Here is a 27,138-nt window from a genome sequence, read left to right on the forward strand (position 1 = left end):
TCCCGCAGATATGGTTCACACGTTCAGCATGCGCTGTGTTCCGCTGTAAAGTCGTTGCGGTACATAGAATTGGCCAATAAAGTGACATCATATGCTCGTTGAATATCGAGGCCACTACAACCCATGCGCGCCTCACACCTTACGATAATTCTCAGCCTGCACTTTCCCCTCTTATGTGTCCACCTGCATTTATTTTTACGTCCTAGCTACCCGCCAGACCGTCATGTTCGTTCCAAAAGTTCCCTCTAACGTCACATTGACGCGCTGCGCGTCGCGACTTATTCGTGACGTCAGCAGACAAGACAGTCTTCGCTGTATATCAACTGCCACACGACAGCCCCTCTTCCAGAACTACATAACAACTCGCAGACCTTTTATGCCAGCCCAGCAACGCGCAAACCAAATATCAAACCAACTTCGACAATCGTGTTCCACAATGAGCAATAACGCAGAGCTCCAGCAGTCCAGCATCTTCAATGTCAAGGACAAGATCGCCCTTGTCACTGGAGGTGGATCGGGTATCGGCCTGATGATTACACAGACGCTTGCTGTCAACGGTGCGAAGGTCTATATTGTTGGCAGGACGGAGGAGAAGCTTGAGAAGGTCGTTGAGGCTCATGGCAAGGATATCTCGGGTCAGATTATCCCTGTTGTTGGGGATGTGCAGACCAAGGATGGCGTCCAGTAAGTTATCTGACCTGCTCCTGAGTCCCTTTTTGCGGGACCGCTGTTCATGGTTTCCTGTTGGTAGTCTTGGGTTTACGGCTTGAACGCCTCCCGGCTCTGGTTCGAGGCTCTCAATTTCCCAAAAATGGGAATTGCGAGTTCCTCATCTTGGCCTCCGGGTTGGCGTTTGGAGTACCTCCGGGCTTCCTCATGAGATGACCAATCTTTCAAAATCGGGATTTGCGATTCTTGTATCCTGGCTCTCGAGCTAGTGTTCTGAATGACTCCAGGGTTTTATTTGGATTTTCTTATACTTGAGACACGATGCTAACAATCGCAAAGGAAGATTCTGAACGAGATCGAGTCGAAGGAGAAGTACCTAGACATCCTCGTCAACAACGCCGGAATCGCATACGGCAAGACTAGCACTAAGGTTGAGAGTGCTGAGGAGTTCTCGAAGAATATGTTTGGCGAGACAAGCGAGAAGGAGTGGCTTGACACCTACCAGACCAACGTCGTCGGTCCTTTCCTGATGGTATGATGGCACCATGCTTCAATTCCTCAAATTGACATCAGCTAATATATTTCTCAGGGAACTGCCTTTCTTCCTCTTCTCGCAAAGGGAACCGAGCAGACGCACGGCTGGTCCTCCACCATCGTCAACATTTCCTCGATCTCCGGCCACGTCCGCATTTCGCAAGACCACTTCTCTTACAACGCCAGCAAGGGCGCTACAATCCATCTTAACAAGATGCTCGCAACCGAAATTGCAAAGAACGGCATCAAGGTTCGCGTCAACAGCATCGCCCCGGGTGTCTTCCCCAGTGAGATGACCACCCAGGAGAGCAGTGACAAAACCCAGAAGTCGGAGATGCCGAAGGAGAAGAAGGAGGGTCTTCCTGCTCAGCGTCCTGGCAAGGACACCGACATGGCTCAGTCGATCATGTTCGTTACCACATGCCAGTACCTCAACGGACAGACGATTACCGTGGACGGAGGCTACTCCATGCAGGCCGGAAACTAAGTTCAGTGCCGCGACTACTCCATGCTTGCTGGCCAAAGACACCTTCCGCGCATCTTACCTTCTAGCTCACCGGTGAGCAACATGTGTATTACCTAGAATAGCAGGGTGAGGCTTGGGGATAGCGCCCATTTAGTCCAGCCGCATATTTAGATACGAAGCAATGAAGTCATGAACAAGCCATGTATTTTTTTCTGTAGTACAATCGATGGACCCGATTTGCCCTGGACATGCGAGAACGCACAAGTTGCTGAAGACCTCCGGGGTGTCACAAAGGTAGATCGAAACGTCTAATGGCTCTGGTCTAAGAGCAGATATGAAGGCATGAACGAGCCATATTTCTCTTCTTCAATCCAAAAGGGGTAAGCGACATGATAAGCAACGCCTCAAAGCTTCGTGCCTGACGATGTCTGGATCAGGAGCCAGAGTCAGGGGTCAGTGTGAATAAGGCCATGATTGGATCCGGCCGTTAGCGCTTGGCGTTTGCTTAACTTTTCGGCATTGACGGCTCCACTCCAGCTCCTCCACCTCGTAAGACTGCGCATTTTCGTACCTCGTGTCCAGCTGATCAGGAGCGTTTGCAATCTCGCTGATTATGGATGTTTCTGTTCGATGCGTTGTTGAACGCAGGAAACGCTTTCAACGCGACACGTCAGCTGATGGTAAACAACAATACGACGTTGACTACGCGCCAGCAAACTTCTTCATTCCACCGCATGATAAGGCGCCACCTCGGCCACCATTTCCGCCGTAGGCAAATCTCCGGGTCAATGGGATCTGCTTTGGAACCTCCATGATCCCTGCATTCGGGAACGGGCTTTGCTTTTGACGTAAACTGGCAGCCCATAGCGCCCGCTAAGGGTTAAAACGCTCAAAGTCGCTGGAACAACCTTGCAAACTGCCCATCAGGCCTCACTGCACGTGGTGGTGATTGGACATGCAAGGTATGAGCGGCAACAATAATACGGGGTCATCTAAAAATATGTCTACATAAGAGAGCTGCCCTAGACGTTTGGTGGGTTTCTCTTGTGTTGTCGATTGCATCTCGTTGTTTCGTCGTCGCATACATTCGTTCGTTTCCAAGTACAAGTCATTCGTTACAGAATCAATCGTAGTCATAATGAAGTTCGCTGCTGTCGCTATCCTTTCCCTCGCTGCGGGTGTCATCGCTCAGATCGACCCCGAGCACTGCGGTCCTAAGTACGGCAACCTGGTCTGCAAGGACAACAACTGCTGCTCTCAATATGGATGGGTACGTCATCTTCAATCACCTTAAACCAAGTCAATTCGACTAATGCATCACAGTGCGGCAGCACAAAGGATCACTGCGACGCCTCGACATGTTTGAAGTCCTTCTCCGCCCCCGGCTCCTCCTGCGCCCCTAAAGCCTCCACCACATTGAAGACCACTACCAAGGCCTCCGCACCCACTTCCGCCGCCCAGACCTTCCCCGCCTCCGTCCCGGTCATCGACGTCTGCGGCCACGCCCAAGGTGGCGTAACGTGCCCTGGCGCTGGAGCCAACGGCTACTTCTACCGCTGCTGCTCGACCGCCGGCCACTGCGGCCCCAAGAACGACATCCAGGACCAGGCGCTGTACTGCGGCGACGGCTGCCAGGCCGGCTACGGAAAGTGCGATAGCCAGAAGGCGCCCTCTGAGCCCACTGTTGCGAGAGGTGCGGATGCGGGTGAGGGCGAGACTTGCGGACCGATTGTCAACAAGAAGTGCAAGGCTGGACTCTGCTGCTCCGGATCCAACTTCTGCGGTACCGGAGATGATTTCTGTGGTGCGGCGAACTGGTGTCAGAAGAACTGGAGTGGATCTACAAACCTGTGCAAGGCATAGATGTTGGAAACAGTGCTGAGGGAAATTTGGATATGGGAGATAAACTAGAGGCAGTGTTGCGGTGATAACGGATCGTTTCCCGCCAGTAGAGAAAAGTTTAGAGGAGAAACGGAAACACCCAAAGCCATTGCAGGCATCTTTTTTGTCTCTATCGATCCGCTGGTGCACTGCTGTCTTCCCGGGCGCCGTTTCCACTGATATGGAAGAGAGTTTTCAGGATGCCAGAAGTCTGAGTACCTTCAGGTCACACTTTCAGCCAGACCCTTGCACCGCGACGATAAGAACATAGGGATGTCTCAATGGTACAGCTTGAGTGTATTTTCCGGATAGGTCTGTATGACGACCATGTCGCGATTGAATCTCGAGAGCGGCATTGAGGAGCACTTCGAAGCTAGATCCGTTTCTTCGTTCATTACCGTCACAAAGCTATGGATTATGACGATGGCACAAAGCCTAGCCTAACACATCCCTTAAGAGACGTGAGATACGCCATTACGGGCTGGTGTACCAGGTGCAGCGTGTGTCTCGACAACCAGATAAGCCCAATCAATTCGCGTAAGTTGGGTTTCATAGCGCGGTGTTGGTGGTGTTTAGGGTTGGAAGGTGGAAATGAGCGTGACGGTACCGAGTTAGTCCGCACACGCGACATCACGTGATCATATTTGCTATCTGCATTTGCGGCAACGTCCAGATTGAGAGTTCTTCACGATTTTGAAAGATGGAACTTGAGATTGAACGCGTATAGCAATATTGGCTTCTCAAGCGCCGGCTAAGCTCTGTGCCGTACCTATCCTCAAACGTATAGCCTTATTTCTCGTTGTATTGCTTTCTAGCCCATCCTTATGGATACGCAGCACCAAGAGACACCAACATTGTTCTTCTGTACGGGTGTGAAGCTACAATGCAACAAGCTTCAGCGTGCTATGGTAGTACAGGTTAAAAAAATACGGCCCCTTCTAATCATTCATCCATCCTAAGAAACAATCGTAAAAGATCCGCGTAAGCAAAAATGATGTGTTTCCGTCACGGGGAATCGAACCCCGGCCACATCGGCACTTAGCGATGAGAGCGATGTATCCTAGCCACTAGACCATAACGGAGATTTCTGATGAAAATCTAAACGAATATAATATATATATTCATTATGATTTTTGTTTGCCTGACGGCATCCCTGAGCGCTAGACCTTCGAAGTTAGATGCTGAAAGTTTAGTTGTGCGGGCTACCTCGGTACCGAGTGCCCCACCAGATCACTGACTTTGCCATGTTGATGTAGTAAGAAGCTTTTAGCAAGTGGTCTATATTCGTAGGGATACTGTCAAACTGACTGTGGGTATTGGGGGTTAACGAGAAAACAAACATGCCACCGCGCTCATTGCAGGAACGAACTCTCTCTTCTTGCACGCCAATCTTAGCAGCCTGCTGTTCATGTCGGCTTCGATGTCACAACCTCAGAGCTGTTGCGCTCCTTGAACCAGGCAAACCATGCAACGACCAAAGTAATAGCCAACACCAGGGCAGTCGTTGCTTCGGTCGAGAGACTCGTGGATATGCTTCGAGAGAGTCAAAGGGAGTTCTCAGACTTGTCACTGAGGGCGGGAATCTGCTGGTTGAGGTAGGCCTCAAGGTGGTCGATCTCGTCGGCATCTGCAGAATGTACCAGGCCCTTGTATGTCCTGAAGTCGACCTTGTATCCATGGCTTGTGAGCTCATCCGCGCTCAACTTGCCGTATTTGTGTGCAACAATTTGGTCGGCGTCGCCGTGTCCCATGAAGATGGGTGTGTTCTGGTTGGGGTTTTCCGTGGGGATCATGTCCTTGATCTTCTTCTGCAGCAGCAAGTAGCAGCTGAGACCGAAGATACCTCCCAACTGGTTCTTGTATGTGACGCCAGACAGCAGAGACATGGCGCCTCCTTGAGAGAAGCCACCGATAACGATTCGGCTCGCAGGAATGCCCTTTGCGACTTCCTCGTCGATGAGAGAGTGGAAGTAGTCACGGGACTTGATAATGCCCGCTTCGTCCTCCGCGCGGTCGGTGAGGGTGCTGAGGGACTTGATGTCGTACCATCCTGGCATACTCATGCCCATGTTCTATGGTTTTCAGCATACACGGGTTTCAGCGTCGTTGGTGTACCTACGAGGGTGATGGGAATGTTCGGCGCATTTGGGAAGATAAACGAGACTTCCTCAAACTTGCTGCGTCGGCGCCAGTTCTCTGCGAGGAAGATCCTACGCAATGTCAGTATGTCTCGGTACTACAAAACGATGCGACTTACCATCCTGCGCCGGAGTCGCCCAGCCCGTGAGCAACGATGACAGTCGCGGTGTGCTTTTTGAGGGCAGGTACGACGAAAGGTGCTCTTCCAGCCATGTTTCTGAACATATACGGATATCTGTAAAGGGGTCTAGGGCTGTAAGGGAGGCGCGATACGGAAGACTAGAATCGCGGGGCAGACGCGTGAATTCCGAGGAAGCCTGTCGCGCTAGACATCTAGATATGCAGGGTCTAGGGGTCTGAGCGCCAATCAATGACGTCCTGTACCTTTGCCATTCATCGCGCCCTTAGCATTCACCCATAAACTCTGTTGCTCCACTGATGTCACGTTTGTTTTTACCTTAAGCTTGCGAACTTGCGATTGTGTTTCCTTCTTCTGCCATAACAATTGACGTTTAGTCACCTTGCCTTTGCCTTTGCATCTGCATCTGCATCGCCATCGCCTCCAATCTGTTTTTTACTTCCCTGTTCGTCAGAACTTCGCTGATTCGTTCTTTACGTCATTTGAGTTTGTCAAAACCGCCCATCATGGCAAGAGTTACGCGAGGCTCTGCACGTATAGCAACGGCGGCGTCTTTGAAAGACGTGATAGATCAACCAGTACAGCTCTCAAGTCCGCCATCAAGTCCACCAGCAACGCCCAAACCTACCAACTCACGCAAGAGGAAGGCTATCAAAGAGGAAGACGTGTCGCCTGAGAAATCCTTGGCGATACCCAAGAGTACGAAGCGCGCAAAGAAAGTGAAGAAGGAGGAGGGCGTTGACGATCTGCCGCACAACCTCGGAGCTGTTCCTGACCTCTCGCCAAAGGTAGAGGAAGAGGAGGAAACCTCATCTGCGAAAAAGACCAAGAAAGCAACGAAACCAAAGCAAGCCGTCAAGGCGAAGAAGGAAGGTGTCGATGACCTCGTTACAAAAGCTATAACGACCGACAAGAAGACAGCCAAGAAGAAGGCTAGCTATGGTCTTACACCTGGTCAAACCCCATACCCCAACTACCCACATCCAACCCCCGAAGAATGCGAAGAAGTAACGCGTCTCCTCTCCAAAGTCCACGGCGAAGTCACAATGCCCAAAGAAATCCCACTGCCATCCCTCGAAGTGTCCGGCTGCGGTGAAGTTCCCTCGGTCCTCGATGCGCTAATCCGCACGCGCCTGTCCGCAGCAACATCCTGCGCAAACTCTTCCCGCGCCTTCGCGGGTCTCGTGAAACGCTTCGGCATCCTGCAATCCGGCGTCGGCAAAGGCAGCGTAGACTGGAACGCAGTGCGCAAAGCCGATGTAAAAGAGATATTCGAAGCGATCAAATCCGGTGGCCTCGCAGACGTCAAGAGCAAAGACATCAAGAAGATCCTGCAAATGGTCTGGGAAGAAAATCAAGCGCGCCGCGACGCACTGAAGTCCTCAACCATCCAAGCTCAGGGAGAAGCGAACGAAGCAGCAGAAGAGAAGGACAAGGAGATGCAGAAAGCAGATGAAGACATCGTTTCTTTGGATCATCTGCACTTGCTATCGAACGACGATGCTTTCGCCCACCTAACCTCCTATCCCGGCATCGGCCCCAAAACAGCCTCCTGCGTACTCCTCTTCTGTCTCCAACGCCCCTCCTTCGCAGTAGACACGCACGTCTTCCGGCTGTGCAAGTGGCTGAACTGGGTCCCGCCTCCAGGCGACGAGCGCGGTCTTGCACCAGGTGCGAAAGGAACCTTTGCTGGCCCAACGCGCAACTCGACATACGCGCATTGCGAGGTTAGGGTACCGGATCACTTGAAATATCCGCTGCATCAGCTGCTGATCAGGCATGGCAAGAGTTGTCCTAGGTGCAGAGCGATCACAGGGGAGAGTAGTGAGGGGTGGGAGAAAGGGTGTCCGATTGATAATCTTGTGCAGAGGAGTGGTGGGCGGAAGGGGGATGGTGGCAGTCCAGTCAAGGCTAACGGCAAGGTTGCAAATGGGAAGAAGACGAAGGCAAAGGCAAAGGGGAGGATGAGAGTTGAGAGTGAGGATGAGAGCGAGGCTGAGGCTAGTGAGCTGAGCGATGCAGAGAGCAGCGCGCTAAGCGATCTTGTGAGCGATGCTGAGATTGAAGCGTCGGAGGTTGAAGGGTCTGTTTCCGAGTAATCTCGTTTGTACACTGGCGTTAATCTACGATATTGCGTTTTGCGAACAGCATCATCTTGTACCGATATGTCACGATTTGTTTCGAGTTTGAAGCGGGCGTCATAGGACATAGTACTCTTGCAAAAACACGTGCTCTCAATTTTGACCTTTCACGAGCCCTGACTTTTTAGTGTCGCCATCGCATCAATGATGCATTGATATACAAGGCGTAACTCATTCTGACATTGGTGGCGTCTGTCGTCCAACCGATCAGCCTCACGAGTACAAATCTCGACACGCAAGGTGGCTTAGTGTTGTGTAAGGAGCAACATGCGGCTGTGACGGTACACGATGCAGGGACGCACAACTGTACTCGCCCAGTGCGCCAAGTCTTTCATGGGCACTCTCGTTCCTCCAGCCTGAGCGAAAGAATCTAAACAGAGCTTGGGAGGTCCACACAACAGAGGTGCAAGAAAGCACAATGCAGTAGCGTTATGCAAATGGGGGTGGTCTTGATGTTGTCGATTCCCTCCTGCAGATCATAGTACTTCCTTTGGGGAAAACGTCCCTTGTTGTTGAAGTGGACAGTCGTTCGGATCCGAGAACGCCTCACGAATTGCATGTCGTTAGCATCATCTGACGGCCATGAGGGCCCTTACAGGACTTGAGGCCTGCTGCATGCGTTGTTTTGCAACGTCACGGGACTAGTATCATTGGGTAGTACTAGACGTGTCCGTAGCCATTACATGTCGGGTACCTGCAGGATCAAAAGACTTGAACGTTATGGTTAATGGTTGGCTGTCAAAGAACATGTGCCCTGGTTTCATTCAACGGTGTGATGATATGCATACTTGATGTCAAAGGACGACTGTGGTGTTTTCTTGCACCGCCGAATGACAGTGCAAGAGCGATGCTAAAAGTTGCATACTGTACAAGGCTACAAAACGGCAGCAAAGGAGCGTGACCATCTCGTCGCTGCAACTATCCCAGACCTCAGAATACTACCGCGAAATGTGGATCTGTATTCAGAAGCTCTTTTCTACCAAACAGTCTCGTCCCGTCAGTTCCGAAATTGCCCCAGCAGTCAGCCGCTTTGTTGTACAGATTATTAATCTCTGGCGTTGTAAGCTTCCTCGACTAGTGTTTGTGGTGTCTGTTCCACAGGCACGTTGGTAACTGAACGCCCAGGTGATGCATGTGTAGTGGCATGTAAAACGGCTCTCGAGATTTCCTTGAGTAACCTGAGGTCAAACGTCGAAAATCTTTCTAAGACCAAATATGGTGGTATATTTGGTAATGATGATACCGGCAATGTACACAGATCTGCAATTCAAATTGCCAGAAGGCGGAGAGGTGGAGCACTTCGAGCTTGGTCGTTGGGATGAGAGCCGACAGGGTTCCTGAATGTCAACGTTTGTGCCCAAGCCTCAAATTCAAAGACGCAGTGCGGCGGAATGACCAGGAGACAGCATGCAAGATGCTGACGGATTTTCAAATCTAGTGGCGACGAGTTGGATAGTGCGCTCAGCCCAACAGTACTATAGCAGTCAGTACTTCATAGTAATACTTTCAGCATGTTTGTGATATCTCACCTTCCCAGTTCCAATCTCGCATTACGCCCAACCAGTGAAGGCGACCTTTGACTGTGAATTCTGGATTGAGCAGCTCTACGTTGTCGTTTGGTGATGCTCCACTCCTTCGGCGTCCCTGTTCGAACAGATGTGAGATCGACGTTGGATGCTGTGCATCCGAGTCGGGAGCTCTACGATTAGGCCTTGATTCAAGCCAGCAGACGTCGTCATCATCGTTGTCAAGATAAGCGTCGAGATTACGCTTACGTGGTATTGTAGAGGATATGCTATCGCTGCGCATTGCTTCGAAGATGTTGCACTCCGCGGCATAGATGTCTCGTCGAGCCCATACCTCTTTGGTCACGGTCAGGGACTTGTCAATGATACCGAGCTTCATCCTGGACGAGAGAAGCTCCCAGCGTTGCGTTACCCAGGCTCGATCGTCTGCCTCAACCATTTCGCAGCCTGCGGCCATGAGAGGGTAGATATGTATGATGCATGAGCGAGAGCTTGGCTCGACTGCGGCAAGCTCACATAATGCTCGCTTGGCAAGGACAAGCGCCGGTAGTGAGGGAACCTCGGGAAAAGCTTGGTGAAGGTAGAGTAGTGTTGCATACTGGTAAGCCGTGGCGGTCTTGAGCGAGTCTCTCGGGCTTGTCGTTTCGTCTTCGGGTTTCTCAATATAGGACGGCGGTCTCCACTCCTCTAGCTGAGACTTCAAACGCATCGCTTGCATAGTAAGGTCCGGACAATTTCGAGTCGATTTCCGCAACCTCCGGATGAGAGTGGCAACACGGCCAATGATAGGGAACAGTGAATGTGCGCAGCCCATCAGCGGGTCAAGTGACGCTTCCGTTTCCCCTGTTGAGTGGATACTGTCGTAAATGGCATCAACATCGTTAGATTCGTCATCATCTGCCGATGTCAAGCGAGCGATAACGTCCATATAGATCCACGTATTGCAAAGGAATTTTAGGCGCTTCCACTCCTCATCCTGCTTATGTAGCTGTCGATGTTGTATCAGAGCTTGGTTGATCAGGATCTTGGCACCTTTTATGTGATTGATACCTGTGCTGATGTGCACATCCCAGGACTCAGCGAAAGCTAATACCAATGTCGTCGATATGGCTGCATCGAAACGCATATTCTGAAGTCCTTCTGCGAGGGCCTGAACTGCAGTGTGCATATGATCGATACCCTGAATCCGCATAGATGGAAATTGAGAAGACTGATGGAATGATGTCATGGATGCAATGGCATGATACAGAGCTGGACAGTCGCGTGCAAGCGGCCAGATGAGGGTGCGCCACGGATTTTCTGTAGGCCCATCTTTCACGGACAGTATCCCACACGTGTCTCTATGAAACCGTCGTGACATTGCCTCGGGCGAAGAGAGTGCATGTTGGGGTTGCACAGGTATGCCGTGATCTGGAGATCCAGCAGACGAACTTGAAAAGTTCGACGGTGTTGGAGAGGAATGTCGCAAGGACCAAGATCTCGAAACATGGTGTAGATTTCGGGGTATCTCCTCGATATCGTCGTCATCTGGATCTGCTGGAGGTGTGAAGCCAGTAAGCTGATAGAACGTCTCATGCTGATTTCGATACGATAGATATTCTTCTGGAGGCGCGCAGTGGTCTGTCCCAGGTACGAGGAGGTCCATGAGCCGAGGCGACTGTCCAGCAGCCACGCTAGAAGGCGCGGTGATCTCGCTCCGCCCTGTCCTCACCGAGCCATCTCCATAAAGGCTCTCTGATCCTGGGAAAACTGGTGCATGTGAATCAACTGGGGAGATGGACTGTGGAGTAATCGCAAATGGGGACAACATCGATGTGGCGTACGTCCTCTCGGCGAGCGGATGTGATAGGTGTGGAACGGAGCTGCCATGTGCCGAGTTATATACATCGGGTATCAACGACTGTGGTGGCGCATGATAGAAGCTTTTGGCGACATCAGCGTAGTCGTGGTATGGCTGATGCGAGTTGAGTCTGTAATTACAGTCAGGCTGTGCAGGGACTGTGCTAGATGAACCTGAGTCTGTCCAAGTCAGCATTAAAGAAGAGCGCGCTCGAGTGACCATACCTTTTCTTGCTTTGGTGGTCTGTTTTCCTATATAACCTGGTTCTTCAAAAGGTCGCCATTTGAAGTCCTTCTTATAGCCTCCACAAGGTACATTTCGTTTCTTGCACTGCTCACAGCTTGGCTTGACCTCGTCGCATTTGAGACGCTTCGCTTTGCAGGTGACACAGCCTATGATCGTTCGTCAAGATTATGATCCGAAGAAGGGTGATGGCAGAATTCTTTCTGAATGTATCAGATCGAATTTAAAGCCACGTACCATTGCGACTCTTGGATTGTTTCTTCTTGGTGATGCCACTGCTCTCTGACGCTTTTGGCGCATCTTTGGATCTTGGTCGTTGAGAGCGGCTCTTTGCTAGAGTTCGAGGTACCGAACTAGCGTGCGGAGAAGCGAGTGATGCCGGGACCGTAATGGTCTCCGCCATGTGAATGTTTGACTGCGATGCTCCCCTGTCAGCTTGGAGTAGGCCACGACCACTATGTGGTGTTGAGATTGGTCGGATCGAAGTTTCAGTCTGTCAAGAGTCAGCGGATAAACGACAGGCAACCGTATCTAAAGTGGAATCAAGGCAACTGGTCCTAAGTTTGCACTTGCACTCGAAAGGTTAATGCGGGGAGCTCGGGCTTGGGATAGCGAATCAAACAGCTTGCTCGGACGTGGGGTGCAGCGCATCATCCGTGTCACCCAGCTCATTGGGATGACAGGGGCACTTGTAAGATCTGGTGTTCTTTCGAGACACTGCTGGTGTTCTTGTGTATGGTTGTGGTCAGGTCGAGTCCATGTTCGGGTGTGACAGCTGCAGGAGGCTCTACTTTCGGCAGTCACATTCTGGTAGTGCAGCATCAAAACGTTGACTGCGCCTTTCCATATTGCAGATCCCGGTCCTGCTTCAAACGGGCGCTGCTCATCAGTACTGCTACGGATGTCGCAAGCAGTCTTGAGGAAATGTACTTTTCTGCGTACATGCTAGTAGTACATGGGTATCGTTCGCAACAACATGAAACCTCCTTCAACTCCAACTCCTGGGATATGAGTATAATCGCGCTGAGTTAGGCTGGGCGTACGGAACCTCGGCTTCAGTAGTAGCTCAGTCCTGAAGCCCTGACTTTCTTCTTGCCCTTCTTCTTTTTCGCCGCGGTAGGTGTTGGGCTGGGCATCCTTCTCCCGCTCGGTTTGTCCTTTCTCTTATCGTTACCAGCGCCTGCGATCTTTGACACACCCCTTCCCCAGTTGAACCCATCGAACATGCTGTTCTCGGAGAACGCGCTGGGCGTTGCAAGTTCTGATTCCGGAGGCAGCATTTGCATCCAGGCATCGCCATCTTCCCAAGTGACACCTGAAGCTGTAGCGGCTCTGACTTCATCGATATATGCCTCCATTCTAGTCCTCTCGTCTTCGACTTCGAACCCGCAACCGCACCCACAGCCGACCACGCACTCACCTTCTTCTATGCCCAATCCATCATCAATGCAGTCGAAGTGTGCAACGTGGCCGCATGAGGGACAAAGACGGAAGCGACCTGAGACCTTGATCCAGCAGATGCCGCAACAGTAGACAGGTTCGGCTGCAGCAGGCTTGGACGTGGTATTTGTAGGGGCTATTGAAGGCGCACGGCTGCCGATCAAGAGTGAGGACCCAGAGACGTTCGATGTCCCACGTGAGAGACTCGGTCTGCCAGGCCTGCTGCCTTGTCGAGGGTGCAAACTTGTCTGCCCTGGCGACGTACCCAGACCAGCTACACTCTCATCAAATTCCCTCGAGGGGGTAGGAGCCGGTATGGAGAGGCACAGATACTTCTCTGAGGCAATGAGGACGTCAGTCGGGGCGGCCAAGTCCTCAGGTTGGGTGAATGCTGATTGACCTGGTTCGAAGGCTCTCGCTTCAGGGTTAAAAGAGAACTGTCTTGCAGATGCAGCTGGCGAGCGTGACTCGGGCGCGGGTGAGGGAGGCATCAGTGTTGTCGACGTTCTCGAGCGTTGTCTCGACGTGGCATGATCTTCCCCATCTCCACCTCCTTTCTTCAGCGCAAGATGCAGCGAGTCCGCCTTTGAGCTGTTGCGAGAGTCTTCTGGTGGGAAGTAGGACACCAGTCCGTTGAACTTCATGACCTCAGCTCTTGTGCGAACGAGTCCCCAACCGCTCAGCATCTCAGCATATTGCTCTCTCCAAGCACGATACAGCCAGTCCTTGCTCATGTCAAGTAAGGGTCTGCTGAGACAAGACTCATCGTCGAACTGATCCTGATTTTTGAGTGTGACCCTAATCCTTCCTCCCGAGTCGCCACCATCGCCGTTTATTCTTTCTACGGATGATCTATGTTCGGAGAATCCATCGTAAGCAAAAGTGCTGCTGTCGGGGAGCTTTTCTTCTTCGATGTCAGAATCATACAGATCGTCTACGTTGACACGTTCTGTCTCGGCGAAACTGGCACGTTTGTGATGTTTGATACGCGCTGGTGCAAGAGTGCTGCGGTCCTGGGAGTCGCTGCCGTAAAACGTTGTAGTGCCCCACGTAACTCCACTTGTCGGTGCTGAAGTCGAGAGGTCATCTGTGCGTGACCTCACAGGTGGCGAAGCCGACATGGCATTTGCGAACGGCCGGGACAAAGCAGCGACAGCGCTTGCAAAGTTCGCAGTCGAAGCCCGCTTGATGTTTGAGTGACTCTGCTCAGGTGAAGTGGAGTAGGGCGTATGAGTTGTTGTATGGGCGTTCCTCGCAGTCGAAGCTCTGGACAAGACGGGTGGAGTGTTATCCGTGGAGTAGGGCGTGATGGGATCAGAGGCTATCGTATCACTACCCCAGGGTCCGTTCGAGCTACTGTGGCTACCGTAGGTATCAAGATCTTTCGCAAGCCTCTGCCACCCGAACTCGTTCACCGGTGTAGCAAAGCGCGAATGTGATGGGGTAGAAGGGACAGAAATAGTCGGATTGAACAGGCTCCATGCTATGTCTGGAGATGCAAAGTAATCCAGGGAGAATGCTGGTGCAGTCATGGACATTGGAAGGTGTGATTGTCTCATCTTCGCCATTGCTGAAGTGACTCCCTCACGAGCAGCAGGTTCTGCAAAGATGCAGGACATCAGGGCAAGCATCTGCGTGTCTGCGAGGCGCTCGAAATGGTCAAACAAAGCAGGGATAAGCCAGGAGACAACAGCATGGTTGCCCCATTTAATGCGTCCTTTCAATCGAGGGTTCGTGACCGTGTCTGCTTCGTCAAACTGGAGGTCCAGCCCACTGTCCTTACGCTTGATTCTCACAAGAGCTCGCCGAGCTAGTACGACAACCTGTTCTCTCCGGTGCTGTTGCGGCAGTATTTCCAGAGGCACTTCGTTGCTGAGGATCAGCTTGCAAAGCATCCAGATGTCTGAAAGGTCATCTAGGCCATTCCTCTTCGCCACATCAGCATTATGCTCACAAACTTCCGGTCCAGGTCCAAAGATCCGGTACTGCTCTGCAAGGCTTCGTTTGCTGGGCACCAGATCTTGAACCGCTGCGGATAAAATGGAAACGATGAATCTGTTCCTGGCTGCTGGTTTTCCTGCCCCATTTGACGAAGGTAGAGAATTTCGGGACTGAAATCTGGCTCCTGCTTTCTGCCATGCCATGGGCGGCTGGAAAGTGCCCAGGTGAGCTTCAACCATGGGCTCTGAACCCGATGCAGAAGATGGTGAGCTCGATGACTCCCATGAAGCCTCAGAGGACCCAGGCGAAGATGCCACATCTGAGTCCTCGGCATGCTGAGTCGTAAAGCGACCGAATGAATCGAATATGTCGTCCTTGGCAGGTCCATGTCGAAGGCTTCTGGTCATGCGAAATGGACTAGCAGTCAGAAGTGGTGGCATCCGTACTAATGGCACTCTAGCCACTACAAGCGATCCAGAAGCAGAGAAACGAACAGAACACTGAACGGGTAGCGGTACGTTGGCGTTGGTGTGAGATGATTTCATGGCATCATTAGTGTACTCGCCCTCGTTCTCGTCGTCTTCACTGGAACTCTCTTCCCCTGGTAAGTTGTCGAGTTCGTCCGATGAATGGTGGTCTTCCGGTAGATGAAGACTGTTCTGGAATCCACGTTCCCCGAGGGCATACGAGAGGACAGCTTCCAATGCCTCACGTTCCTGATTTGCGCATGTTTCAGCGATTTGATTCATGCGTTCGACCAAATCATCTTGGTTTTCCTTCGGTATGGAGGCTGTGGTCTTTTCGAACTCGATCTCTAAAGGCGTTGTTGTCCTAATTAGACCGACATCGGTCTCAGTCTCTACGGCCCTCGGATACTCAGCCGGGAATCTGATGGTCAGTCGCAGAAATACAAGCTTGACTTCGTCGATGGCCTGATCGTAATCACCCCAGGGCCCATTGAATGTAACTGTCAAAAGACGATTCGGTACATCAATGTTCTCGAAGTCCAGTTTTTTGTACTTGCTGCCAACCTGCGAGATCTCAGCTCCTAGGTCAGCCTGTTCTTGGTTGGAGCTCTTGTCTTCATGATACTTTTCTTCTGGGCGAGTCGGTATCTCGTCAGTTTTGTCATGCTGACCACCGAACTTGACGCCATCCATCCATTTGATTTGAGTGACTACCCGAGACTTGTTGCGCCGTATTGGAACAGTAGTCATCGTCTCTCGTGCTGCCTGTGTCTCGACTTTAGCTTGAGATCGGATATCGCCAGCGTGCCGCGAGCTGAAGACATCGTTGTGGGGGAAATAGTTCTGGAGGAGGGTAGACAGGTTGCCCTTCGGTGGTACGCGTGGTGATGTGATCTCGCCTTGGGCGTTGGTTGTTTGCGTAGGTATGGGACCATCGCGATATGTGACATAGGCTGCCCCTCTGCGCATGAGATTGGGTGCTTCAAGACGCGGCTCACCCTTTCGAAAACCAACAGACTTATCTAGGAGTTCCGGTCCCATGCGGTGAAGATGCAAAAATCTATCCGTGCCCCAAGAGACTAGTTGAAATTCTCTATCGTCAATATAGTCATCTGTGCCACCTCTGACACGCCATAAGAATTCTCGAACCTGGGCATCGGGCTTATGTCCACGGAACTCATGAACAGCTTCGTTGGTGAAGGTCTCCCTATTGCTGTCGTTGACATGCTTGTAGAGCCATAAGCTGGAGTTTCCGCGCTGAGGCATAGCAATTATGCCATGGGGGAAAGGCGTGTGGCGAGCTCTCCAGATTGGATAGTTCGTGTAAATAACGCGTCGAGGAGTGTTCGTCGTAGCAGTCTTGCCGACATGATTCCAGAGCTTGATAGTCGAATCGAGCGAGCATGTCAATATCTTGGAAGGATCAGAGCGGTTCCAGTCGATACTGTAGATCTTGGTGCTATGCGCCACGATGGTGGTGAGCGGCGTAGCACCTTTGCGAACATCCCAAATATGGAGGTGCTTGTCGTGTGCACTGGCGATAATCTTGTCATTCTGACGGTTCCACTTCACCTGCGTCGCGCCTGCTGTGAAGTCTGCAAGCTTCAGGGGTGCTCGCTGAGAACGCAAGTCGTGGACGAAGACGAAACTGTCAATACCGCAAGTGGCAAGAAGATCCGGATGATGGGCGGAGAAATTAATGTCGGTAATGGCGCGGTCATGGGCTCGTAGTGTATACTCGATAGGAGCTTTCTTGGAGTTGTGTGGCATGGAAAGATTGTAGACGAGGGCGAGTTGATTACGAGTCGACGCGATCCATTCTGCGCGCGCGGCAAACGGCGACCACTGGACGTCCGCAACATCCCAGGAAGATTGATTGGCAATGAAAAGTGGCGGAGTGTACAAGTTATCGAGATCTAGGATGCGCAGTCCTGTCCTGCTGGCCAGCACCACGTCCCGGCCTGCCGGTGAGATGGAGGCCGCGCCGATATCATCATCGACTTCGATCGATACATTTCGATCAAAAGTCGGGCTTTCGTAGGCTGTCGCAGGCCCAGCCGCAGTTGCCATCGCGATGGAGGTTGGGTGTCGTGATGATGCGTGAAGCAGAGGGCAGGGGCACGCGCTGCGCTCTGCTCCCATTGGCCAGCTGTCTTAGCGCGTTTCGGGCAGCGGCACTTTCCCACGAGCCCCGCTGAGGTCATGCCCGTTGTCTCGCCCTGTGGCTCAGACATTCACGATCGTGTTACTGTGATCGCCAGCGCAAACATTACAAAGCCCCTCACAATCCAACGCAAGGGGGACCGCAACCACCACCTGAACCTTCACCGATTCTCTCCAAGCATACTCACGTTCCTCCTCTCCCAACTGTACAGCCCACTATGGCTCTCCCCAAGCGCATTATCAAGGAGACCGAGCGTCTGATGAACGAGCCGTGAGTCCTCTCAGTATATTGTTTGTGGTAAATGCTGATGTTTGATCGTTGCAGAGTGCAAGGCATCTCTGCGACCCCTCACGACGACAACCTGCGGTACTTCGACGTGACTATCGATGGCCCCTCACAGTCGCCTTACGAGGGTAGGTTTGGGCGCATAAGGCGGAGCTCCGTTGCAAACTGACAGTATGCAGGCGGCGTCTTCAAGCTCGAGCTCTTCCTGCCAGATGACTACCCCATGACTCCTCCCAAGGTCCGCTTCCTCACCAAGATCTATCACCCCAACATCGACAGGCTGGGCCGCATTTGCCTCGATGTTCTGAAGAGTGAGTAATCCTGCCATGTGCGCAAGACATAGCTGACGTAATCAGGTAATTGGTCGCCCGCACTCCAGATCAGGACTATCCTCCTCTCGATTCAAGCTCTCCTCGGCGCCCCGAACCCAGACGACCCGCTCGCGAACGATGTAGCTCAAGCGTGGAAGGAGAACCAGGCACAGGCTATTGCCACGGCTAGGGAATGGACACAGCAATACGCAAAGGCTTGAGCGCAAGTTGCTTGTATCTGCAACAGCATTTGCGACTCGAAGCCTAGCTTTGGGACACTCCATGCTTCTCGCATTTTCCTTGCAACGGTGGGTTGGACTCTCAAGGCCCTCCACCATTCTCTTTGTGCATATACTTGCTCATTTTCGTGGCACTGATAGCCTGGCGCCGGTCGGACAATCTGGATAGCATATAGGTGGTACGCCCTGGCAGGATGGAGATTAGCATTTTGGCCCTCCAGTCAGGTTCTTGGCCAGCTTGATGATTAAATACGAATGATGCCCTGAATCGTCAGTTCCTTTCTTTGTGTCATCCTTCTGAGAGTTTACACAACAGCGGCGGCGCACGAGACCTTCATGGTTTCAGGCGAGTTGACTTACAGATCCCACGAGGTATGAAAGAGCGTAGAGACGTCACCATTCTTAGCAACTCTGTTATCTACAGAATCGGCTCGAAATACCACACGTATTTGTCATTGTTCAGTTGACGAGCTCGCAGCAGAAGAGAACTGGCCAAGGTACCAGACGTGTGATCGATGAAAAGCTGTTCATTCAGGCCCAACGCTATCAACAATTAACATGCTACTCTAAGCTTGCTTGGCTCCACACATATTACACTACACCGGTTTGCACCAAACTCAGCGCATACCTCCCAGGTAAACACTCATCCACCTAGACCGCACGTACAAGGCCTACTATAACTCCCCACATGTCCCACCCTACTTCTGCGACACCTTCGTAATAGTCTACAAAGTCTGCGACAACGTGCTCGCTGCCTTGTTACGCTCGCCTCACTTCTTCTTTTGATCTTCAGCAATCCCCGCTCGTCCCCACAAATAGCCTGCGTACTCGATTCGGTCCGTCCGTGCTGAGCAATGAAATACGAGAGCTCTAAGCGCTGTAGGCGTTGTGGGACCCAAGTGTTGTTGATGATAAGGCTAACCGGGTTTGCATTCCGGTTTCGTTGACAATCTTGCTTTCGAATTCAAGCTCGTGCTGAAAGGAATGATCCGTACTGAAAGGCCGTAATGTGGTCGACACAAATCGTTTGTCCTTGCTTCCGTCGTGCGCCACAAAGTGCGCAAAGTAACGAGCATGAAGCGTTTGGTTCATTGACTGTTTTTCCGGCAGAATTGCTGTGTGAAGTCGGTTTCAAGGCCACTGAAGTTGCCAGAGGCTGAGGGTGGCGACATATGCGAGCATGATTCTGGTGTCTGGAAGCTATCAGCATAAGTTTCCCTGGTAACGCTTTTCGAGATGAGACTTGCCGAACATACTGAATCCCTACGGATTCGTGCTGCTTCCTCTATAGCTCTGCCTTCGTACGTGTAGGTGATGCGGAGCAAATCGTAGATGGTCAGGCGAGTTGTCGACATCTTAAAGCTCTTCGTTTCGTGCAAATCTTGAACAAATAGATCTGAGCTCGTTCAGACACGCAAGGGCTTGCTACGCAGTATAAATGCTCCTTTTCTCGGTGTCGCAGTAATCACAATTCCTCGCGCTATCGTTGGTCGAAGTGCAGCCTAGCCAGACTCGGCGGCTTACACAAGGCTCAAACAACCAAACAACAAAATACAAATGTTCATGCAGCCACACACACCTCAAGAGCAACGGCCGCTTTATACCCCTCAGCATTTCTCATGCACAACATCAGCCCATCAGAGCGCTAATGTGGAACGGGAATAGTCGCATGTATACAATGCATGTGCGATCGGAGGTGGAGATGTGGGAATGCCGATGCAGGGGCGTGCGTGGCCTGCAGAGGGTTATTTGTAAGTTTGCGTAGGAGGGGCCGCGATATCCGCTGGCTTTGGTGGAGATATCGGGGTCGGTAATGGAGTGTTTCGGGGTATGACGCTGTTGCCTGGTGAACTGGCAGTGAGAAGAGAAGGCGGAATTGGTGGGGGGTTCCGGAGATATGACGACGGCCGAGCAGAGATGCCCGAATTCAGCGAGATGAGCGATTCGGACGAATGTATACAAGGCATCAGCTTGCTTGATTGTGCAGTTGCTTCTCGCTCCCTCGATGCTCTCTCATACTTTGGAGTGCCTCATAGCACAGATGTATCCAATCTATTACCTATGAAAGCCGAGCTTCTACTCGGCACTTGGAACCTGATCCTGTACCCTTCTCAGCAAAGGTACCCTCTCTGCGTCGACGATGCGGTCTCCGTCGCTCTCCGGATCTGGGTAGAGCATCTTCGACCATTCACCCTTCGCGACCTTGCTCACGCGCCACGTCTTAGCTTCGCTTGCCTGCTTGAAGAACTCTTGGTTGTCATCGAAGCTCCTGCCGCCAGTCTCAGGGAGGTAGAGGTATGTCCATAGTCCGGCGACGGCGTTCGTCGCTGCAAACACTAGGAATATGAAGTAAGAGAGGTTGTTGAACAGGACGGGTGTCAAGAAAGTGATCGCGAAGTTGGCGAGTCCCCAAATGATGACGGAGATGGCAGTGCCCTGAGCGCGAGCGGTCATTGGGAAAATCTAGATCCCAGTAAGTAGGAATTTAGCAAAAAGAGCAATGTAACATACTTCAGTCGGGATCAGCCAGACCGTTGCAAGCCATCCAATTCCAAAGGCACCAGTAGCAAAAAAGAGTGTAATAGAGCCGAGAATGCCAGGAACGATGATCGGAATGTCGACCTTCGATGAGTTTTCGGAGAGACCACCGAAAACTGTAAGGATGAGGAAGGAGATCGACAATAGGATAGAGCACTGGATGAGTAGCTTGCGGCGACCGAGAGCATCGATGAGTAGCCACGCGAGAGTCATCAGGAAGAAGTAAGAGGTGTAATTGCCGAGTGTGATGTATTCCGATGTGCGAGTATCGAACCCGAGAAGCTGTAGTCTGGTCAACCATGGCTGAGCTTGACTTATCTTCGAATGTGCTTACCTGGAAGATCTGAGGACCATACACAGAGACTGCTCCATATCCGGTCAGAGCTTGGTTGACTTGACACATGATCGTAACCATAGTCGCGTGGAACTGCGGGTGGTATGGGTTGAGCATTTCGAAGTAGCCCACACTGTCACCTTGCTCTTTCTCGTGCGCTTCGACCAGATCATCGTACTGTTGTTTGCCTTCGTCACCGTAAATTTGTTTTAGAGCCGCCTTCGCCTCGTCTTGCTTATCATTGAAGATGAACCAGCGCGGACTTTCTGGCAGAGTGTCCACTAGTGCCATGAGTGCAACCGGGTACACCTGCATGACGATGATGGGAATCCTCCAGGCCCACTGATTAGATGTACCTAGAGCTACGGTGACACCCAAGTTGATGCCGAACGCCATGACCAGTCCAAAGATGTTTGACTGGAACTCCTGCGCTAATGCCTTACCTCTCGCATCGTCCGCAGACAGCTCAGATGAGTATGTCGGGATTACAGCGTCGATTCCTCCAACTCCAAGACCCATGATCACCCTACCGGCTAGCATTACCCAGAGTGCTATCTGCTGGAATTTGAAGCCGGCGACGAACATGATCAAGTTTCCAAGACTAGCCGAGGCCAAGCTGAAGAAGATACTCTTCTTGCGCCCAAGCTTGTCCGCCAACCAGGAGAAAAGTACAGCTCCTACCGCTGTACCAAGGTAGTACACAGCAACAACGACACCAACGATCGGCGGCTTTTCTTCAATGCCCATAGTAGACAGGTAGTCTTCATTCGTGTTGATGAGTGACATCATACCTACTATCGTCAACGTCTATTTAATAACAAATAAAGCACTATGCATATACATACCCTGGTCGTAGCCGTACAGCGCAATGGCTGTTGCAGAAAATGCAACGACATGCGTCTGCTTGTCGTTCCACGCAGAGCGTACATGATTCGCGATGAAAGACATCGTTGCGGTTCAGGGTCTCGGTTGCAATTGCATAAGCAAAGGTGCAGTTCAGAAGGAAACGCCGCGCCAATTCCACGAAAACATGGCAGGTGGGCAGATAAAAGACGTTGGATGTCTTCCCGCGATCGTAAAAAGCTCGGTCAGATGGTGGGTACTTGCGGCAGATGATGACGATGGTGCGTAGTGTTGGTACCGAGGCCTTCCTTGATGCGGGTTGGTGTACGCTGAGACGGGAAGGCCCCACCACGTTCACTGCCGCACATCGTCCCTGCCATCGATCTAGATCGTGAGCCTCATCACTCAACACCACAACACGAAGTTTGGACGATCTCAAACAGATGCACGCTCTCTTTGCGATATGAGCTGAGAGCTCGATATTGGACGTATCGAGCACAAGTTGGAGGTGATAGCTATCTATAAGAAGTGTCCTTCCGTCCCCTCCAATCCATCTCCTTCGGGTCCGAAACCAGTGGACGGGCTGTGGCTCGCCCTAGTATGCCTTGGTCAGTAGATGCGCTCATGTGAGCAATTATTGTAATTTACAGTCGTCGCTCGTAAGCGCAACTGCTGTCTCCCAGTGTACGTTTGCCTTGTCTACCATAGGTAGATTAGGAAGTACAAGAGCAAGCAACATAAGCGTCTTCATGGGATGGCGCTTGGGCATAGTGGTGCCATCTAGGAGTTTGCGAGCTGCTTCAGCAGCGGCATCTGCCTGATCGTCATCCCATAGCCTGTTGGCTTCGTTGAAGCTGTGAGTGACGGATCTGTCAATGGTGTTATAGTTGGGACTGTCTTCTATTGTTACTCCGTTGAAGAAAGGTGAGATAGAGAGACAGCAACGAACGCGTTAAGTTTGAAGTGCAAGTAGTGTTATTAGCAATAGAGATGAGACAGAGCAAAGGGACCTTCGCGCACACAAAATGTGTACGACCTCGAAATCATTCTCTTGAGCAATCGATGGATCATCTAACTTCTCTACATAACTGTGCTCCTGATCCGCTTGAAGCATGTCCCATCAATGGTTTTGATCGCAGGATTGCAAACGCACCTACAACCCAGCTCTTCTCTGGGAAACAACCCAACTTTCCCTGCTTGACTTGCGCTCAGCACAAACTTTCCTTTTTCCTTTTCCTCCTCGGTCGGTGCACACGTGCAGTACTGGAAGTCAGCGTGCCTGTACCCAAAGTCGAAGAAGTGATGCACCTGCTCTGGCCTGAGTAGCATCGCAGCTGCCAGACTATGCACTGGTGCATCACCCCACCACTCATAGTTGAACCCACCATCCTCATCTAGAGAACAGAACATATCCCGATACTGTGGTAAACGGAAGAAGTCCATGTTTGCGATCTCAAAATTCGACCAGAAATGGCACATGTTCCACATATCACCGCTGGCGTCGCGATTGCGCAATAACGGTAGGATGTATCTGAAGGGCCAGGGCATATACGATGCGTCCATCATCACAGTCCAGAATGATGTCGTCGGGTAGTGCATGTTTGACTCGTATGCAGTGAGTTTACGGAAGAGGGAGGCTGCTGTTCGACCGCTTTCTCAGAGCGTGATCGTGTATCTGTATGTTTTGCAATGCTTGGCCATCTCGACGAAGGGATTGTACGTTATCAAATGTTATCGAACAGGCGAATGTTGTGTCAAGCTCGACGCGCCAGTACCACTTGTAAGGTTGGAGGGCTGGATGATCGTAGAAGAAGCTACAGGTCAGCATCAGCGGGAGTTTGAAGTGCAATGGTTGTGGTGACCTACCCAGACTGGAATCTACACATGTGGTGATAGCTCTCCGTGCCTGCGTACATGGTGCCCCCTAGCGCTGCATGTCATCTATGCGCTCTCGTGCAAGCATCACCAGCGTTGCTTTGGCCCGAGCGGCCGTGTTCAGAACAGGTTCTTGATAGCCGACATGAAAAGAAGGGTGGAGATTCGTTACTAGGCGGACGACTTCGAAGCTACGTATGTGGAGGACAAGCTCAAGAAGCATGGAAATTGCCAAAAAGGATAAGACTTTCCAGTGCCTCGATATAAAGTGGCTGAGGCGATATACTAGATTTCCAGGACGAGCCTGGCGAAGGCGTGAGAAAAGCATTTTGGATGCACACCACGGTCTTTGGAGAGAGCATGGATGACGCAACGGCATAGCCGAGATAGAAGGTTGAACAGACGAGAGACTGTGAATATAGCTTGGCAGGTTCACCTTAGTAAACCCTTAAGCTCGTTTTCCGCGAAGTCTAGTTCGATCGGGAGCTTAGTTCCAAACTGTGAGCCATCAGAAGCTTTGCCCGTGCGTATGAGCTCAACGTCTCAGGACTCTTCACTGCTTGTATGTACGGTTCCTTTCAGTGGCAATCTCAGTTCCGCTCGCTCGGATGCCTGGACCTTGGCTCTAGAGCTCTGCCACTTTTAGCAAGCTTCAAACGAACGACACGTAGATGTAGGCAGTCAAGACTAGCCTCAAACTGGAGTGTACGAGCATGGACTTCGAAGAATCTCGTACTAAGACGGGTTGGGGTATATGAAGCATGGATCAGGAGCTTTCGACCGACATGTTCCGTGTGCGCCGTTGATGTGCAAGTGCTTACAGATCTGCAGCGAAAGCTATCAGAAACACACTGGTCTCCTGACTAGAGGGTTGAATACATTTGCTAAGTACTCTCTTGTGCACGGACGTCCTGGGGGGTTTTTGTCCTTACGGGCATTGTGTTTCGATGATTCCGTGGTATTGTTCATGGTCTAAAGAGGTGCTGCAGCTGCCAAACACGCGTTGGCGTGCAGCTGGAGGCGTTCTTGCAGGACTGGAACACATCGAATCATTCTCAGAATGTAGCGAAGTGGCTAGGAAGGATGGCCTTGGGTGTAACATATATCAAAGAGTAGACTCGCTTTGCAGTCATAACATACGCAAACGGTGAAGGCTGTTTGAACCAGTGCGTTTTCTCGTGATCTGCTCTTACGAGGGTCGCGTTAAAGTGCTGTTGTGCGAGTATTGAGTAGTGCACAAAGCAAGTTGATCGACTCGAAGGGTTGCGGCTCGTATTTTCGATCAGTATGGGTAAGTGGCTGCACTGCCATGTGAGAATGTACGACGAACGTAGTGCACTTGTCTGCAGAACAATCTGAAATAGGATAGCACGATGTTACAAGGGCCGATCGCATGCTCCAAGTTGAGAAAAAGCAACGAACATCGAGGGAGAAGAACAGATCGTACGAGTGCAGAATAACGATTATTGGCAAACATCAAAGGAAATCGACCCGGGTATGCCCGCAGATACTCCAAACATAACATATCAGAACGCCGACTGCCGTGAGGCACCCAAATCTCGGTATCCTCCCTAGAGTTTTCCGAGCCGTGAGGCTTCCTCTCTTGAATATGTAGTGTCCATGAAGATCGCTAAGTGCGATATAATGTCGTAAGTCGTGAGTCGAGAAGGAGTGTCGGTGATAGGGACATATGTAAGAGTATTTTGTGTAGGCAGGCTCAGAAGCGGCGGTCCAGATAGTCAACACGCGCTTTGAAGCCCTTGACTATCTCACCAATTCGGCGTACTTTATCAAATTCGACTTGGAGCTCGTCAATCTCGCGAAGTATGGATCGAAAACGGGCGATTTCAGCGTCGGCCATCTGCATCGCGTTGCCGGCGCGGTCGTATTGCAGCTGGGTCGCCGTCTGAGTCTGTTGGGTAAGCTGCGATACTATCAGCACTCTATGAATACAGAAAGCCCCTAGAACATGCAGTGCCAGCTTACATATTGCCATCGTTGCTGTATCGAGTACATCAAACGATCAAAGTGGGCGCCGAGCGCCTGTAGACTGGTGGGATCCAGGAGTAATCGGCCTTGACTGGATGCTCTTGAAGCGGCGCGGGACGAACTGCTGCCCTGTTGCGATGCGGCAGTTGCAATCTGTTCCTGGAGAAATCGCTGCTCTGAGGAGTTGAGCCCCAGGTCAGAGACCCGAACGGTGGACATGTGCACATTATCTTAAGGACATTGTGGGGACGCTCCTCAGCCCACAAACAGCTAGTAGGCGTCGCACACTGTGGTTTGTTGCACGTTACAGCACCTGCAAAAGGAAGCCTCAGGCGTTGTGATGGCAGGATGAGGGGAGCGCGACGGCAGGCGAGAGGGCCACAACCAAAAGCGCGCTGGTGCAGCCGCCGAGAAGAAGCAACCATTGCATGAACCATCCATTTCATCACACACACCACAATGACCACCAGCAGCCCTGAGGCATGTCCGAGCATACTGATTCGCAGCCATGGTTTGCCCCTGCACCACTCTGCGCGACATTCCTCGGCCCAGCGCTTCTCGCAACTCGCGTGGAGATCAGCGGCCAACAAACAACCGTCAAAAGAGACCTGAAATTTACATCCCCTTGCTTCATTCCCCCGATGGCCGTCACTATGCCGGCGCAACGTGGAGTCTCACTTAAATGAAGGTGCAGTCAACATGTGCGCAGCCTGGCATTTTCTCGTTCGCTGTAGACCGGGGGTGTTGGATTTTGCCGCGAGATTAAAAGGAAACCCCCGCCATCTTGCACGGAGTTGCACGAAGGGGTAGACCCCTCAAGAAGAGGGTGATACCGGCAGATGAACTGAGCCGTTGTGATGCTGACTTAGCAAATGTACTTGAACTGCACCGACTGATCACCGGCTCAGGTGGCAGTCTTACCTCTCAAGCACCGGAGCATCTCCCTCCGAGAGCGAGGAACAGGACAAGCATCAACATAGACCACCAAGCCAATATCTTTCTAACGGACTACAAGGTAAGAAATCTGGGATTATGACGATGTCATGCCTATAGCCTCATGTCGTGTCATTTACTACCTCCGGGAGTACGCGTCGATACCTCTCCATAAAGCTCCTCTAACTCCAGTCCGTTGAT

General features: G+C 51.6%; 11 protein-coding genes and 1 non-coding gene across 12 annotated transcripts; 5 read left to right on the forward strand and 7 right to left on the reverse strand.

Moving 5' to 3' along the window:
• The first annotated feature begins 160 nt into the window (after positions 1-160).
• On the forward strand, positions 161-1,870 carry BU25DRAFT_409018 (NAD(P)-binding protein). The gene is made up of 3 exons (XM_033705963.1): positions 161-684; positions 1,009-1,201; positions 1,259-1,870. Exons 1-3 carry the CDS (start codon positions 224-226, stop codon positions 1,688-1,690), a joined length of 1,086 nt encoding a protein of 361 aa, XP_033563945.1. The 5' UTR covers positions 161-223; the 3' UTR covers positions 1,691-1,870.
• A 754-nt stretch (positions 1,871-2,624) lies between these two features.
• Positions 2,625-3,746, forward strand: BU25DRAFT_273465 (carbohydrate-binding module family 18 protein). The gene is made up of 2 exons (XM_033701847.1): positions 2,625-2,939; positions 2,993-3,746. Exons 1-2 carry the CDS (start codon positions 2,808-2,810, stop codon positions 3,530-3,532), a joined length of 672 nt encoding a protein of 223 aa, XP_033563946.1. The 5' UTR covers positions 2,625-2,807; the 3' UTR covers positions 3,533-3,746.
• Positions 3,747-4,550: 804 nt separating this feature from the next.
• On the reverse strand, positions 4,551-4,632 carry BU25DRAFT_t47. The gene has a single exon. It is a non-coding gene; the product is annotated as a tRNA-Glu (tRNA).
• Positions 4,633-4,830: 198 nt separating this feature from the next.
• Positions 4,831-5,979, reverse strand: BU25DRAFT_409020 (Phospholipase/carboxylesterase). Its single transcript, XM_033705964.1, has 3 exons — positions 5,808-5,979; positions 5,670-5,760; positions 4,831-5,622 (listed from the first exon to the last, which is right to left on the reverse strand). The coding sequence occupies exons 1-3, from the start codon at positions 5,900-5,902 to the stop codon at positions 5,095-5,097; spliced, it is 714 nt and encodes a 237-aa protein (XP_033563947.1). The 5' UTR covers positions 5,903-5,979; the 3' UTR covers positions 4,831-5,094.
• Positions 5,980-6,111: 132 nt separating this feature from the next.
• On the forward strand, positions 6,112-8,024 carry BU25DRAFT_409021 (DNA glycosylase). The gene has a single exon (XM_033705965.1). The coding sequence runs from the start codon at positions 6,335-6,337 to the stop codon at positions 7,925-7,927; it is 1,593 nt and encodes a 530-aa protein (XP_033563948.1). The 5' UTR covers positions 6,112-6,334; the 3' UTR covers positions 7,928-8,024.
• A 1,232-nt stretch (positions 8,025-9,256) lies between these two features.
• Positions 9,257-12,094, reverse strand: BU25DRAFT_273860 (uncharacterized protein). The gene is made up of 4 exons (XM_033701849.1): positions 11,816-12,094; positions 11,560-11,727; positions 9,499-11,514; positions 9,257-9,444 (listed from the first exon to the last, which is right to left on the reverse strand). Exons 1-4 carry the CDS (start codon positions 11,979-11,981, stop codon positions 9,431-9,433), a joined length of 2,364 nt encoding a protein of 787 aa, XP_033563949.1. The 5' UTR covers positions 11,982-12,094; the 3' UTR covers positions 9,257-9,430.
• Positions 12,095-12,534: 440 nt separating this feature from the next.
• On the reverse strand, positions 12,535-17,496 carry BU25DRAFT_389040 (uncharacterized protein; the record flags this gene model as incomplete). Its single annotated transcript, XM_033704497.1, has 1 exon — positions 12,535-17,496. One exon carries the CDS (start codon positions 17,494-17,496, stop codon positions 12,634-12,636), a length of 4,863 nt encoding a protein of 1,620 aa, XP_033563950.1. The 3' UTR covers positions 12,535-12,633.
• Positions 17,497-17,651: 155 nt separating this feature from the next.
• On the forward strand, positions 17,652-18,535 carry BU25DRAFT_409024 (ubiquitin-conjugating enzyme). Its single transcript, XM_033705966.1, has 4 exons — positions 17,652-17,860; positions 17,915-18,003; positions 18,055-18,186; positions 18,232-18,535. The coding sequence occupies exons 1-4, from the start codon at positions 17,808-17,810 to the stop codon at positions 18,405-18,407; spliced, it is 450 nt and encodes a 149-aa protein (XP_033563951.1). The 5' UTR covers positions 17,652-17,807; the 3' UTR covers positions 18,408-18,535.
• Positions 18,536-20,017: 1,482 nt separating this feature from the next.
• On the reverse strand, positions 20,018-22,245 carry BU25DRAFT_485804 (general substrate transporter; the record flags this gene model as incomplete). Its single annotated transcript, XM_033711243.1, has 4 exons — positions 20,018-20,888; positions 20,937-21,245; positions 21,298-22,091; positions 22,143-22,245. The coding sequence occupies 4 exons, from the start codon at positions 22,243-22,245 to the stop codon at positions 20,502-20,504; spliced, it is 1,593 nt and encodes a 530-aa protein (XP_033563952.1). The 3' UTR covers positions 20,018-20,501.
• A 418-nt stretch (positions 22,246-22,663) lies between these two features.
• BU25DRAFT_489763 (glycosyltransferase family 15 protein) lies at positions 22,664-23,583 on the reverse strand (the record flags this gene model as incomplete). The annotated part of the gene is made up of 2 exons (XM_033711442.1): positions 22,664-23,009; positions 23,360-23,583. 2 exons carry the CDS (start codon positions 23,581-23,583, stop codon positions 22,775-22,777), a joined length of 459 nt encoding a protein of 152 aa, XP_033563953.1. The 3' UTR covers positions 22,664-22,774.
• A 1,688-nt stretch (positions 23,584-25,271) lies between these two features.
• BU25DRAFT_364067 (uncharacterized protein) lies at positions 25,272-26,381 on the reverse strand. Its single transcript, XM_033703776.1, has 2 exons — positions 26,002-26,381; positions 25,272-25,939 (listed from the first exon to the last, which is right to left on the reverse strand). The coding sequence occupies exons 1-2, from the start codon at positions 26,221-26,223 to the stop codon at positions 25,733-25,735; spliced, it is 429 nt and encodes a 142-aa protein (XP_033563954.1). The 5' UTR covers positions 26,224-26,381; the 3' UTR covers positions 25,272-25,732.
• A 57-nt stretch (positions 26,382-26,438) lies between these two features.
• Positions 26,439-26,809, forward strand: BU25DRAFT_273943 (uncharacterized protein). The gene has a single exon (XM_033701850.1). It carries the CDS (start codon positions 26,487-26,489, stop codon positions 26,688-26,690), a length of 204 nt encoding a protein of 67 aa, XP_033563955.1. The 5' UTR covers positions 26,439-26,486; the 3' UTR covers positions 26,691-26,809.
• The last annotated feature ends 329 nt before the right edge of the window (positions 26,810-27,138 follow it).

Source organism: Macroventuria anomochaeta (genome assembly GCF_010093625.1).
Source record: "Macroventuria anomochaeta strain CBS 525.71 unplaced genomic scaffold BU25scaffold_9, whole genome shotgun sequence".
NCBI lineage: Eukaryota > Fungi > Ascomycota > Dothideomycetes > Pleosporales > Didymellaceae > Macroventuria > Macroventuria anomochaeta.